The following is a 15972-nucleotide window of genomic DNA, read 5'->3' on the forward strand; positions in this document are numbered from 1 at the left end:
CTCTTCATATTTAAAAAGTTACAAGTAAAACACGATATATCTTCTTAAAATGTAAAAAGAAAATATGAACCAAAAGTGATAACCTATGAACACAATTGCAACGTCACTACAAATATGCACATCTTCTAATCTTTTTTTACATAACACCTTTATCCTTAACATAAGGTAAATTATTTTTAACCGTAAATAGATAGGTTTCAACTAGTCCCTTATCTAGTGCAATAAATGATCTACTTACCTTTAGTGGAAAAAATGCTAGAAAAAATTTACCTATACCCTTGTTCTAAAGATTGTTGGTCGCTTTCTCTCAGTGTATTTGCTCTCTTGGATAGATAATAGTCCTTGTTCTATATTTCGCTGAAGTTGATGAACATTAACAATTTAGGTTTGGTGAAAGACACTTATGAATGCACTGAATTTAAATATTATGTTCATTGAATATTTTTATCAGTATTCACTTTAAATCAAACAGGTGGGAAACAACAAACAAAGCTGGATCTTTAGAAAGGACTATATTATGGAATTTAGACAATTTATAAAAATAAAACCTATTCTATGACAGTTTACGATCAGAAATGAAAAGGCTTACGTCGACAAACAAATATATTTGCGTATAAAAGTTAACATGAACAAAATATTTTAAATTTAAAACCAAATAAACAAATAAAAATTTATCCTTACTTATATTATTTGTTCTTCGCGATATTTTGTATCGTTTTCTTTTGAAAATAACTTTTTATTTATCATGAAACAGGATTTTGTTTGGTTAACTGAATCTTCATGTAAGAATCGCCATCTGGTATTTTAATTTCCAAATTTAACTGGTTGTCCATCTATAATATATAAAAACGAGGAAAAAAACAAATAAAACTACAACTTTTACAAAAAAAGGACCTACTTGAAAACAAATTTTAACCTAGAATAAACAAACATTCTTCTAAACTGAAAAACATTAAACCTTAAACCAAAACAAGCTAATTGCTGTTGTCGGAAAGAGAATCCTTGTTCTCTATCTCCGTGGAATTGATGATCTTGTTGTGCAGCGTCCTCAGATGCCTCAGCAGGTTGCTCTTCACGTTGAAGTTCTTGTTGCAGTATTCGCAGCCGTAGGGCTTCTCCCCCGTGTGCCTCCGCCTGTGGATGATCATGGAAGCGTGTGACGGAAACGTCTTGTTGCACTCCGAGCACTTCTTGCTCAGCTCGTTCAACGCGGAGGAGGTGATGGTACTGGGGGCGGTCACCACGGACTTCCCGTGGTGGATCTTCTTGTTGGAGAGGTGCAGCTCGAAGTCAGTGTGCGTGTCCTGGATGTGGTGCACCCACTCGGCGGGGGTGGGGAACGACTTCTGGCACATGTCGCACATCAGCTCGGGGAAGGTGTCGTTCTCGTAGGAATCCTAAAAAAAACAGATAGTTAAAAACTACTATTGTGGTGTTTCTTATGTTGGGGTCGTGGTGTGATCACGCGCATGTAGTGACGTCACTAGCGAACAAGACTGACGAAATCAAGACATGGAAATGACACTTTCTGTCGTTTTTCTAATAATTATGACATTCTTGAAGCTGTTGCAACTTAAATATATTCACATCATTCATTTTATTGTGGAAAAACAAGTAACGCTTCTTCAAACTTCAAATTTGACATAATGTTTGAGGTTATGTCACATTTAGACTTTACATGCTTAAATTGACTTTTCAAACACAATTCGTGACATATGTAAATGCAGAAATTACACGTTTTACTTACTACTACGTATCACGTTTAACTTAAACCGTCTATTTATATGTATTATATAGCTATTATTTGTGCTAAAACGGAAGTTCCGAAAAATCCCTAAATCTTGACGTCACCAATATTAATGATTCGTTTACAACGAACAATGACAAACGGTTACGTCTACGCTCGAGATAATGCGATCGCTGATTGGTTGAATAGAATCTCGTGAAAAAATACACCAATCACAGCCGGTGAAACAGACTGTTGTGTTTTAATGTAGTCTTGAGCTTATTGTTCTAATATTTTTTAACTTTACTGTTTCAAACAAAATTACTGGTTTGTTGTGACATTAGTATACGGGGAATATTACCAATATGCTGCCACAACATCGCGATTGTATGTCGAGCGAGTGTTCTTTGTTGTTGAAGAAGCTCGAGAGCCAAGACACTTACAGGTCGAAGAAGATGTTTTAGATATCCAACAACTATCTTTAAATAAATAAAAAAATATGTATTAGATTTAATAATATTTTACAATTAAAGTTAATGCAAACCGTTTAAGCAAATTTGTTAAAAACTCATTTAAATTTTCGATTACAACCGTGTGACGTACTAGACAAGGACGTTATTACAGAAAACTTTTTATTTAAGTAACTCCTCTCTATATTTCCATTGTTTTCCATTCTTCTAAAAACAATGATATTACTGAATAAAAGGACAGTGGTGTGAGATTTTAGTTGAGCTTCTTATCAACAGATGGTGCACATGACGCTGTCCGCCAAATTCGTTTGTTTTATATTTCTTTCCAGTTAAATAATTATTTCAAACAAAAATAAAACAATACAGGGCAAAAGTTTTTTGTCACATTATTTCACTTTCTATTAATATCGAAAAAGATAGCAAACAAACACCATTAACACAAGAAATAAAATAAAAATTCTATAGACATTTAAAATATTTTGTAAAGAATATAAAGAGAATATTAAAACCAATCCCAAAAATAAGTTGTTAATTATTTCTTCAATAAACAAAATAAAGTATGTATTTAACAGTAGTAGTAAAGAATTCCTCCCAGATGCATGTACAGGGTGTCTCACATTTAAATAGCAGGACTTCAGGAATCACTAGAAGACCTCATTTTGAGTCTAAAAGTTCCTATATATATGGTTCCTAAAACGCTTCGATTCTGAGATACTGAGAGTTCAATTTTATTTTTGTTTTATTTATTTTTTAACTAAATATCGGCTGACAAATAAAATCATCATGTTGCGGCGAAAGACTTAGTATTTGAGGGCAAATAATTTGACACAGAAAATCATCGCATATTAGTTCCAGTGGTGGAGATAGAGGGGTCTCTATGCATATTTTTTATAAAAAAAAGTATAGCCGATTTGATATTTTGCAAATGTTTTCGAAAAATATGAGAGCATTCAATTTTACCCAGAAAAGGCCCTCTTGTCCAAAGTCGATAGGAGGTGGCGTTTTCAAGAAAAACCGAAAATACTGTTTAGAAGTCAAATTAAGAAAAAACGAAAATACTGTTTAGAAATCAAATAAGACTTGAAATGTCATTCTAATATTGACATTTGCGCTTATTTTATTATAGTTTCTAATTGTGTGTAGAGTATTAAAAAAAATTGCAACAAATTCAAAATGCCGTTTAAGTTTACGAACCAAGAATACGCAGATATTCACTTCATATACGGGTTTGCCAATGGGAACTCGGCAGAAGCTGCTAGGGAATATCGGAGACGATTTCCTAATAGAAGACAGCCGCATCCACACGTTTTTATTAATGTTCATCAACGTTTCGCTAATGACGGATTGAATCTGGTCCATAGGGATCGCAACATAATTAACGTTAATATTGGCAGAAATAGGAGGAATCAGCGAATCTTGCACGAATTTGACAGAGATCCCACGACGAGTACCAGAAAAATTTCCAGGATTATTGGTGTTTCCAGGTGCACTATTTCTAGAACATTAAGACGAGATCATAGACATCCCTACCACTTACAACCTGTTCAGGGTTTACGTCCGGGTGACGAGGAACATAGAATAGCTTTTTCTCGGTGGATTCTTAACTCAATTGAAAACGACGGAAATTTTTTATCACACATATTATGGACCGACGAGTCATGTTTTACTCGTCGAGGTGTGACAAATTTACACAATCAGCATGAGTGGGCACATGAAAACCCGCATGCAATCAGACCACGAAATTTTCAGCACGAATTTAGTGTTAATATTTGGCTCGGCGTTTATAACAATTGTCTTTTCGGCCCTTACATCTTACCTCAACGACTGAATTCTGCGAATTTCTTAGAGTTCTTAGAGACCGAGAGTGCCAACATGTGGGAGGAAATTCCTCTGAATTTAAGAATGCGAGCATGGTTTCAACTTGATGGCTGTCCAGCTCATTTTGGCCGAAATGTCAGGAACTGGTTGAACACCCACTTTCCCGAAAAATGGATTGGCCGCGGGGGTATCGTTGCATGGCCTCCCCGATCCCCTGATCTGACACCCCTAGATTTTTTCCTCTGGGGTTTTATTAAAGAGAGAGTTTATACCACTACTGTGGACACAAGGGATGAACTTATTCGTCGGATTCGGAACGCATGCAGTGAAATCAGAGACAATAACTTAATTCAAATGAGACGTTCTATTCAGCGTCGGTGTCAGTTATGTATCGAAGAAAATGGTTTACATTTCGAACATTTGCTTTGATGTAATATGGTTTTCGTTATTTATTTTTGTATTTATTTTCATTTAATTAATTAAAAACAATTTTAACCGAATTTTTGAACTACATATTTAATTTAGTTGTAACACAATGTTTAAAAATTATTATTTGACTTCTAAACAGTATTTTCGGTTTTTCTTGAAAACGCCACCTCCTATCGACTTTGGACAAGAGGGCCTTTTCTGGGTAAAATTGAATGCTCTTTCATATTTTTCGAAAACATTTGCAAAATATCAAATCGGCTATACTTTTTTTTATAAAAATATGCATAGAGACCCCTCTATCTCCACCACTGGAACTAATATGCGATGATTTTCTGTGTCAAATTATTTGCCCTTAAATACTAAGTCTTTCGCCGCAACATGATGATTTTTTTTGTCAGCGGTTATTTAGTTAAAAAATAAATAAATAAAACAAAAATAAAATTGAACGCCCTGTATCTCAGAAACGAAGCGTTTTAGGACCCATATATATATAGGAACTTTCATACTCAAAATGAGGTTTTCTACTGATTCCTGAGGTCCTGCTATTTAAATGTGAGACACCCTGTATATTCTTAAAAGACATAATCCAAAACAATGTCTTTTATACCATTCTGATAAAATTTTGATAAAAAAACGTTGGTATCATTTTTGCTAGATGTTTTTCGCGAAATCTTTTAGAAAAATCATTTTCGAGACCTTCATTCTCAAACTATTATTTCTTTTAGCGAAACGTAAATATATAAAGTTGTATGTATTTCATTTTATTTGAAACAAAATTTTATTTTCATTTGGAAAATATGTTTTTTGGTGCACGAAGGTCATGTTTATATGAACCTTTTCCAGTTCTTACACCCTAGTTTGTAACACTTTTTTTAACGCCCTGTTATTTAATTTTATAATACGAATTATTATAAAAACTGTTTTTTTTTGGGCGGTAAAGGCGAACAAAGACCTTCACCAGTGATGTAGTAGTGCAGTAGCGTCTGTGATTATTTTATGAAAACGATATTTATAAAAGGTAAAATGAACTTACCCCTGGACTGTCCCTCCGACGTCTCTTAGCTGGCAACATGTCCGTATGGGTCTGTACGTGTCTCACCCATTCAGCGGGAATCGTGAAGGTCTCAGTGCACAACTCGCAAGTCAAAGGCGAAAACATTTCCTCCTCGTTACTCATAGATTCCGATTCGTAATTCTCAGTGTTCTCAGATTTAATGGTCATATTGTCGAACACCTCTTTGGAATCGATTATCTCCATATCGGCCTCGCTCCACTCTATGGGTTCGTCTTTGATCATCAGATACGAGAGGTTACTGTCCTTTGAAGGAGAAGGTTCAGTTTTATCACTCACATCTTGTTCGTCGCTTTCTTTATCGCCTTTTTCCTGATCCAAGCTCTTGTTCAAAATTGTCAAACGTTTGGTAGAATTTGAAGAATTCTCATTAGGAACTTTAATTTTCTCGTACTTCTGCATTATGGTAAAATTGAGCACCTTGGGCCTTGGGTTGGAATAGGTTTGTTGTTCTTTGGGCTTCTGCACAACTAAGAACTTTGGGTTCTGAGCTGGCTTCTCTTGAACTGTCACAGGGCTAGAAACAGGCTTGTTCAAAACGTTCTGCACAGGTTTGTTGACAGTTGAGGTGGTAGTGGTGGTGGTTGTTGATGTGGTTGAAGGTGTTGCAGAAGTGTTGTTTGGAAGTTTCTGGGTGATCTTTACGTTCTTTTCCTGGTCTTCTTTTTCGCGATATAGGCCTTTGACTTGGAGGATGTCTCCTCCACGCAACACGTTGTTCAGGATCTCTTTGGACACCTTTGCTTCCCCGCTGTACATGTACCTAGAATATAATACTCAGTTGAGTTACACAGTCTTAATTGAGCAATGCTAGATAGCTGATGATTGTTCATAACTGATCTTTTAGCTTGGCATACCTGACGAGCACCTTGAGACTCTTGTAGTCGATTTCGGGAGGCATGATTATCACCAGAGGCAGAGCCGTGGTGGCTTTGGGCTGGAATTTGAGGACCTGGGCCAGGAACAGGCTGCTGTAGGTCAGCACGAAGCGGTGAGCCATGATCTGGTGTCCGTCCACGGTGACGAGAGCCACGTCGGCAAATGAGTCGTTTTGGAGGGAAGTGGCTATGCAGGAGTGGATATAGGCGTTGTAGGAGCTCCATTTCAGCTGATAGGTCTCGCAAATTTCCGCCTGTTTCTCCATATCTGGAATTGGACCTACCTAATTAAACCTGAAAACAGAATGTCTTTAAGACAAAATTATGATAGCAATTTGTTTATAATTTTTAAAGAATTAGAAATTTTGTGTTAATATATTTAATTATAAAACTTTTCTTATTCTTGTTGATTTTTAAAAAACTTGGTCGTTTTCAACAAAAACACGAATAACTAACAATACGTATTGTAGCTGTTATTTAAAATCATCGAAATTTCAAAAGTTGGCTATGTAAACGTCAAACTTAACTATCAGAAAAAAAAGTCAGTTAATTTTAGTAATTGTTTACTGGGTGTTATGGAAATGGTCAGGAAGTTTTGATTTAGCGAACAAGTTGACATGCTATTAATGTTAGGTTTCTGTGGAGGAAACTACAGAAGAAGTGTTGAAGAATATTGGAGAAGATTTCCAAATCGTGTAATCCCCCATAGAAAAACATTTTTCAATGTTGAAAGACGGGCGGAAGTTTTTCAGTAACACTCGAGAACGTGCTATTGCAATCAAGGCACAAGACGACGAACTTATTTTGAATACAATTGAAGATGACCCACATATTAGTACTATAATTTTATCCCGACAAACTGATGTATCGCAAACTTCTGTACATCGAGTGATCAGACGTAATCTGTAATATCCAAAAAGTGCAAGAATTGTTACCTAATGATTTGGTTAAACGACTGAATTTCTGTCAGTTTATTTTACATCAAGGCATTAATTTTCGAAAGAAACTTATTTCACTCACAGAGGTATTACAGATTTACATAACTATCATGAGTATTCCGATATAAATCCTTATTCAGTAACTCCAACGCAAATTTAAAATAAATGTTTGGATCGGTGTTTTTAATCGGTATTTAATTGGTCCAGTTATTTTACCGAATCGAGTAAATGGCGAAACTTATTTAGAATTTCTCCAAAACATTCTCCCGGATCTACTTGACGGGGTGCCATTACAACTCAGACTGGAACACTGATTTATGCATGATCGAGCACCCTCTTATTGTAGTAATATTGTTAGACTTTAAACCACCAGTATCTAAATAAATGGATTGGAAGAGGAAATAATTGCCCACCAGATCACCACAGCTAAACAAATGTGACTTCTTTGTTTGGGAAACGTTAAAAGAATTTGTGTATTCCTCGCCAGTTGCGTCTCGAACAAAATTGTGGAATCGCGTTACGGATAAATGCACATTCATTAGAAACAATCGGCAGTTATTGGATAGACTTCAATTTTCGACGAAGAATAAATTTATGCCTGAGAGAAAACGGTGATAATTTTGAAAATTTTCTATATCTTGTCAGTGCAAATCGTATGTTATTTCTGTTGTTTAAGTTGTTTGTTTTTCTATTAAATTATTCTTATTCAATTTTTTCTCCTGATTGTCAAGTTTGACGTATAAATTCATAGCCAACTTTTGAATTTTCGATGATTTTAAATAACACAGCTACAATACGTATTATTAGTTATTCGTGTTGTTGTCGAAAACGACAAGTTTTTTGAAAACTAACAAGAGTAGGAAAAGTTTTAGAATGAAATTTCTCATAAAATAAAGTAATAATTTTTTAAATCTGCTAATGAGTTAAAATATTCCGTCACATTTTGATGGTGCATATCAACCCTTTAAAATGTTTTAATTGAACTATACTGCCGATTAATGCTCTTGGTACACTCACACCGTGTATAGTCTTTCCGAAGTCAGTTGAACATGTAAAAAAACGCCTGGCAATAAAATAAAATTTAATGACTTTCATAGGCGTCCCTAAAAAAGTTAATTCCGCATTGTTGCACTGCACTGCTGGGCAATTTGTCAACCACTTGTCAACAGCTGAGATTTATTGCCCAGTGGCCCAATGCAGCTGTGTTTGTATTTCGTTTCGTTTCTTCAACTGGGCGTATACATTTCTACCACCTCCACGTTTTGTACGACCAGACCTGTATATGGGTATGGAAAAATAAATATAGGAACAAGTTTTAAATATTTCAATGGCGAGTTGCTGCGTCAGCGACAGGACCTGGTACATACTGTCAACCTTTTGGTTCTTCAAATGAAATCGGAAAGACTATACCAAATTTGGTTTTTCTAAGTTCAAGTATAACTGAGATATTAATTTTTTTCGAAATTTGAAACCCCTCTTTCAAGGTCTATAACTCTAACAGAGGTGCAGCTAGTATAAATGTAAGTTGCGTTAAATCACCATATTTCCCCTACATGCCCCTGTTTTGTATCGGTTCTTATGCGAAACACCCTGTATATTATTTTAATTACCAGTATTTATGCAGCATATAATGAAGGTACGGAAAAATCCTGCCCATTTACTATGGATTATCTTATTATCTTGAACCTTCCAAAGTTTAACTTTAAGGTAATAAAAATAAATGCAAGTTTCAGGTAATTTGCAGATATTTCTACCTGTCCTTTTAGTTTTAGGTCGAATAGGAAGGTTTCAGAATGTATTAAGTTATTTCTTTGTATTGAAAATACATTTTACTTGGATTAGCCTTAAGATCAGCTTTATCCAAAAATATCTTACTGTATCAGTATCAGTTCAGTATCAGTATCAGTATCAGTTTAGCCCTTACAGTAAACAGAAAAATTGCTAGTTCAATTTATATGGTCCATCAATATAGAAGAGTTGAATTAAGGAAACGTTGATAAAAACAAGTTGCATATCTTTATTTACAGGGATTTTGAAATAGGCGGCGCGCAGCAACCCTGGCAAATAATGGTGGTTTCAATAAAGTTTCTATCGTATCAGTGTGGTAAGCCACTAAGTACTAAAGAAATATTCTATTTGCAAAAAAATATTTCTGTAATCGAGTGTCCGCGGGTCAATTTATTAACTTTCAGATATCCTCTGCAAATTTGTAAACACCCCTTAGACTCTATTGCGTATACATATTTACAAGTGCTAGAAAAATATTTCTAATGCACAAACCTTCATAACTTTCTTTGTACTAAATCTATAGGTAAATCTTTGAAAATCTATAGGTAAATCTTTGTAAATCTATAGGTAAATCTTTGAAAAAATTAAAAAAAAAATTGAAATTACACTTAACAATTTTGCAATCACAACAAAAAATATATATTTTGATATTAAAATTTAAAAAATGCCTATAACGTTTTTAGAGGGAATACAACAAGGTACTGTCTAATTCATTCAACCTGTACACTGTATATTATCATTTAATGCGATTCGAAAATCAATAAATTCGAATTTCTTTGATTCGATGCCGATCCATAGAACCAGTTACAAAAGCAGTTGCGGTTTATAATTAAACAAAGGTTTTTTTTTCATCACCAACCATCCATCGCCGTAACATCGCAATCAATTAACAAACACGCTCGGCATTTTTACCGGCCCACCGTTCAATATTTCAATAACACCGATCTCGGCGGCACTGGCGTAGTTCGCCCGCCAGCCGCCTGGATCTAAATAGCCGCTTTCAATCGCGTATCGCGTTGCCTGCTTTCAAACTCTCAAACAAAAGCGGATCGCTCGCATTCTCGCATGACACACACACTCGATCTTAACTTAAATTTTACCTTTTTTTCGGGGAATTTTCGGAGAGGCACGTCACTATGCACTTGCGGCGTCACGACAATAGCACGAGCTAGAGGTACGCAGCCTAAGGTCTGTCGAGGCAGTTGAGGAAAATCGATATTATCGGTGGGACCCCAACCGCCATTGATTTTCTGCAGCCAATCCAGCGGCGCCGTTTATTCTATCGATCTGACATCGCTCTAACCGCGCACTTGTCGATTCTCCGGTCTTTAATATACCGAGCGTTGAGGGTTGTTCATTTTAAGCGGTATCGCTTCTGTTATCGATCGTTTGTTGAGTTTTGAAATTTGGAGATTAGATATTTTTTTACGATGCTTAAAATGGTTTGTAATAATGTTTTATTAATATTATTCAATACACAGGGTGTCCGGAAACTATACCACATAACCTCAGTATTTTAATTTGAGATATTTTAAATAAAAAGGGCATTAATTTCCTACCCAATAAGACCAGTGAAGTTTTTTAGAGCTTTAGAATTTTGACGATTTTTTTTTCGTGGTGTAGTTTGCTGCCAATAACGAGTGTAACAAATTTGGAAAAAAATCGTTTAACTAAATAAAAATTAATGGCAAAATATCAATATAACTTTGGGCTTACGTATAATTTCCTTAATGTTAAGCTTTCGAGAAATCATTATAGGAACTTATGTCATTATTTTTATGATCTGAATGATCATTTAATTTTTTTTGTTCATCCATTCTGAACACCCATATTCAAAATCCTTAAAAACTGAAAGCTATTGTATTCTAATATAACCCTTCTTCTTTTCATCGATTCATTGAATCACGGATTTTTGATCCGGATCATATTGTTCGAATCAAATAAATGTCAAAAGATGTTTTTGAAACTGTGTTTAATTTAAAAATAAACTGAAAATAAATATAACCTCTTAAATCTGATTAGTTAGTCCTGGATTTCTTCATCTGTTAAAAATATAATGGTGTCTTTAGAAGTCATATAAACTATTACTTCTAAAGTTTAACCAAATAAAATAGGCGATGTGTTAGACCTTTAAATTTTTTTACTTTCTTGTGCTGAATCTGTAAAACCTAATAATACAATTTCTTGGGATTGAGTTGCTCGTACTTCAGCCCCCTCAGCCACTTGTTACAATTTTTAGGTTAGAATTTTAGGATTCGAACCAAATGTGCAAATCGAATAACATAAATTTTACGATTAAAAAATGCAAGAAATTTTACCTATCCTGATCTAAAAATGTGTTCAAAAGAATAGCGAATATATTTTGATGAAAAGAAGACGGCTATGTTTTATATAAAAAAGAAAACAAAAAAATGGGAATTACAGTGTCACACTTTTCTGAAAGGTATATTTATCACAGCAATGTCACAAATAAGATCTTTATCAGCTATACAGGGCGATTCATTCATAAAGTCATTAATTTTAACCACTTATTCGGAAGACCTAATACAGACAGAAAATCGAAAAAAACATTTTACTCGACTAAAAAAATTGCAAATTACCCCTTAACTCCCGTTAACTCGGCACCCTGCTTTGTATCACCTTTGCTGACTGGGATCGCGATGGCGCACCACAGCATTCGAACGTTGAAGCGAAACAGCTGATTTCTTCAGCCGTCTTGCAATTGGCTTCAAAATCAAAGTGCTGATCCCATCTTAACAGTGTTGTAGACGGATGGGTGAGTATTTCTTTAGTCGTACAGTTATTTTAAATATATAGTAGATACGGTACTACTCTTTGAAAAGCAATAAGTCACACAATATGGTATACGTACTACAAACTGAATAATTAATTGAACATATTACTAAAAACAAACATTCAATTGTAAACACATAGTGAAAACGTTAACAGTATTAAAAGCACCTACTAAATAACCTAATATTCAAAAATAATAATTATCATTATACAATTGTTTTTATTAACAAATAAATAATACCTAATAATAATATTTAAAATGCAAAAAATATCTTATTCATTCATGTCTCTAGGTAAAAAGGTGTTTTTGTCGTTCACTATTAAAAACACAATAAAAGTTAGGTTAATGACCCAATGTTACGGTAAGTCAAGTGTCACTCTCGATAAACCTTTGTAGATCAGCGATCAGGAGCGTTTTTAAAATTGTTTTAATCGCGTATTTTACTCATTTTCCCTATCTTCCTTTAAAATTAATGACATTGTGACCGAATAGAACTAAAATAGAAAAGCATAATTGTTCCATATTTTAAAGAAATATAGTACTTAATAACCTTTATAATTTCCTAGGCTGTTTCTCGAAAATACAGGTACTTACCTGCATCAAATTCAGTGGGTTCGTGAACATAATAACAGGGTCTGATCGAAAAAATAGACTTTTTTGCGCGCCTGTATAACGTATTTTTCATTGAATAAATATGTTAAACTTAAAAATGATACCTCTGAATATCTATTCTTGAATTATCTCAATTGTCATCGACATATTCAAAGCGTGTAGACTTATTTGGTACTACACTGTACCAAATATGAAACAATTTAGTCAACCGTTTGGAAGATAAAAACAATTTTCTTTATTCGAAACACCACAGAGTGTTTCCCGGAAACGAAGCGCTTCCAGATCCAGACCTATGTTCAAGCGAACATTTTTTCCTTATTTTCTGGAGTACCTACTCTTTTTTGACATTCAAAACAACATTTGTATGTCGCTCTAAATGTTTTATACTCTGCAACATTAATCTACCATCTACTATGGACACTTAAAGTTTAGACATGCGTCTTGTAGCGTTGTACCCGCACGGTAAAACAAAAACTGAAAAATTATGTCGGAAATGAATTTTCCGCTTCTGTGATCTTATTTGCGGAATCCTCATCGATGCAAGACGGAGTGCAGTAAACTTTGCAATTTCCCAGCCTTTCCGTGTTGTCGACGGTGTTTTACCGCGGTCTCTTGGTTTTTATATTTACAGTAATAACGTTCATAACTTAGAATAACCATGAAAGCATTGTCTATCTCGTAATTGCTACATTTAAAACCAATGTAGAAGGATCTCCTTATACCACAATGTCTTTAGTATATAATAATTTATAAAAAAAGTAATTTTCTGAGAAAACTTCATATAAACAGAAGGAAAAAAAATCCTTTTGCAAATACATTCACTTGATAAAAATGGATAAATCAAGTTATAATTTTTATATTCTATTACAAGATTGATTCAATTTTATAAATATTTCTTATCCAATATCACATTGCTGAATTTGGCGTTTTACAGGGGCGGCAAAATATTTATCAGTTAATTTCATTCAGTAGAATGATTTCAGTCACATTTTTATATGTGCAATTATATTTCAACAATAAATCTGTGATCGAGTTATGTGCATAATGTGTTATGATCATAATACACAATGCTACTGACTACACTCACTGTCATGAAAACCGTGCCATACTCTCGATTAAGCAAGGCGTCGAATTCAGGCATTAGGGTGCCGCTAGATATGTTCGAATAAATTGATCGATGCGAAGCTTCAAATCAGAGGCAGTCATGTAGATGTTATTAACAATGACGCGGATAGTGGGATTACAAAAGTAGTTGATACCTCACCACCATTAGTGAATATAGCATCTATTAGAAACTGCGACTGTTTTAGATCTGCCCCCGTGACTTCGGTAAATGTTAAACTGTCATTTTCATTTTTGAAATGGGTATTTACCGTACACCATCTAAAAAAAAATTAAAAATTATGTGTCTAAATATAATGAATACAAAAACACATACTTGACATATTCATAAATTCATTTGAAAATATATTTCTAAATCTTTGGATTAATAAATTCTTACTTAAAGTGCGTTACTTTTCATAGTATAAACATTGCTCGGGTGTTTTAGCTCTGCTGAACTATTTTACATGTATCTACATTCAAAGGTAATTTATTTTCTACCAACCAGTCATAAAGTTCATCAACATCGTTATGTAATGACAAATAATCATTGATGTTATCCATTTCTTCGAATAGTTTCAACTCGTTAGCATACGTGAGACGTTCTGATGATAATCGTTAATGATAGTTAAATAAAAACTGGCCCTAATTTTGAACCCTGTGGTACACTGTTGCTGGCAATAAAAAATTGTCGATTCGATGCTATAAGAAACAGATTTCTGTCGTATACAAATATATGATCAAGAAAATTAATACTTAATTGGCATATAAACCGAATGTCATTTAAACAATAGTATTCATAAATGATTACAAGTCATGTGGGCAGTAATTTTGTTTGGAACATTAATTCTAGCTCCTTCATGTTTGCAATTCAATTTAGGTAAAATTAAGAATAATTATTAAACAATAAAATCAGAATTACATTAAAACACAATATTCTGTTTCACCACCTGTGGTTGATGTAATTTTTCACGAGATTCTACTCAACCAATCAGCGATCGCATTATCTCGAGCGTAGACGTAACGGTTTGTCATTGTTCATTGTAAACGAAGCATCAACATTGGTGACCCCAAAATTTAGGGATTTTTCGGATTCACAAAATGATAGTGTGCTCTGCGGTGTGATGCATGTAAATGAAACGTTATTTTAATTCAAGCACGATTGTTTTGTATACCTCTCGCTATATTTACTAAACTTTTGACTAGTGCGGCGAGGTTGTCTGGATCGGAAGGTCGAGTTTACAATTTTACACCTGTCGTTTCATGTAAGTAAAGGTTGAGACTAATTTTAACACGAATAATTTTGCAATATTTAAATAAATACATACATTGTCGATTTTCACAACTTGTCTCAACTCACGAAGCAGAGTAATACTCACAATATCGAGGACTTGAAGAAAATAAATATTTTTTTTCGTAAAATTTTCATAGACGTCCATGATGAAGTAATAAATTATTGGATGTCTGAAGATGTCTATTAATTCTTACAGGAGTAATATCCTCATGCAATTAAAGGAATGTTGAATAAGCTATTAAAATATTAATTAGCTGCTACATATTTTATAAAGAATTTGATACTCATCCTAGTCTAGTATACAGGGTAGCCCATCGAAAACGTACCGCAAGGCATTACAGGGTAGTAAAGAACTTTTCGGCAAAATCAAAAACAGGTCAAATTTTTTTCTGGGGACAACTTTTGGCTCAAAAAGCATACCAAAATCTTCAACCCCCTAAGTGAGGGTGCTATCCCCTAAATTTTTTCAAATGGGAAAGGGGGTCAAATGGGAGGTCATTAGAAAGGGCTTTTAATTCTCTATACAACGATTCTTACGTTTTGAAAATCGATTCATTATTTTAGAAAATATGCAGCTTTGAAAATACGAACAATATTTTTGACGAGAAATGCGAAAATCGATTTAATTTTACTTCAAAACTTACGGTATTAGTCAAGTAAATGCTGAAAATGTTGTCCGCCAACTTGCATACAATGATACAGGTTGTCTTCAAACCGTTGTCGAACATTCTGGAGCACTTGCGGTGTTACTTCGCGACATACATTAATGATTCGTCCTCGCAGATCTTCCAAGGTATCAGGTGGAGTGCTGTAAACTTTGCTTTTAATGTGCCCCCAGAGAAAGAAATCTAAAGGATTTAAGTCGGGTGACCGAGGGGGCCACTCAATTGCACCTCTTCGTCCTATCCAGCGTCCTGGAAACGTCTCATTTAGGTAATTGCGCACATTGAGCGAGTAATGTGGAGGAGCTCCGTCTTGCTGGAAAATCAGTTCGTGTTCATTGTAAGCAGGGTCGTCCTCTATGATATTTGTTAGAGCTGGGTCGATGACAT

The 15972-nt window shown here is 34.4% G+C and overlaps 2 protein-coding genes across 2 annotated transcripts in view; one reads left to right on the forward strand and one right to left on the reverse strand.

Annotated features, from left to right (window-relative positions):
- The window catches only part of LOC108912284 (probable G-protein coupled receptor Mth-like 1), a 227511-nt gene that overhangs the window by 177524 nt on the left and 34015 nt on the right, over window positions 1-15972 (forward strand). The gene's annotated exons all lie outside the window — the stretch shown is intronic.
- Window positions 683-10293, reverse strand: LOC108912639 (zinc finger and BTB domain-containing protein 14). The gene is made up of 4 exons (XM_018717941.1): window positions 10220-10293; window positions 6373-6687; window positions 5477-6278; window positions 683-1397 (listed from the first exon to the last, which is right to left on the reverse strand). The coding sequence occupies exons 2-4, from the start codon at window positions 6657-6659 to the stop codon at window positions 975-977; spliced, it is 1512 nt and encodes a 503-aa protein (XP_018573457.1). The 5' UTR covers window positions 6660-6687; window positions 10220-10293; the 3' UTR covers window positions 683-974.

This window comes from Anoplophora glabripennis, unplaced genomic scaffold (assembly GCF_000390285.2).
Source record: "Anoplophora glabripennis isolate ALB-LARVAE unplaced genomic scaffold, Agla_2.0 scaffold35, whole genome shotgun sequence".
Lineage (NCBI taxonomy): Eukaryota > Metazoa > Arthropoda > Insecta > Coleoptera > Cerambycidae > Anoplophora > Anoplophora glabripennis.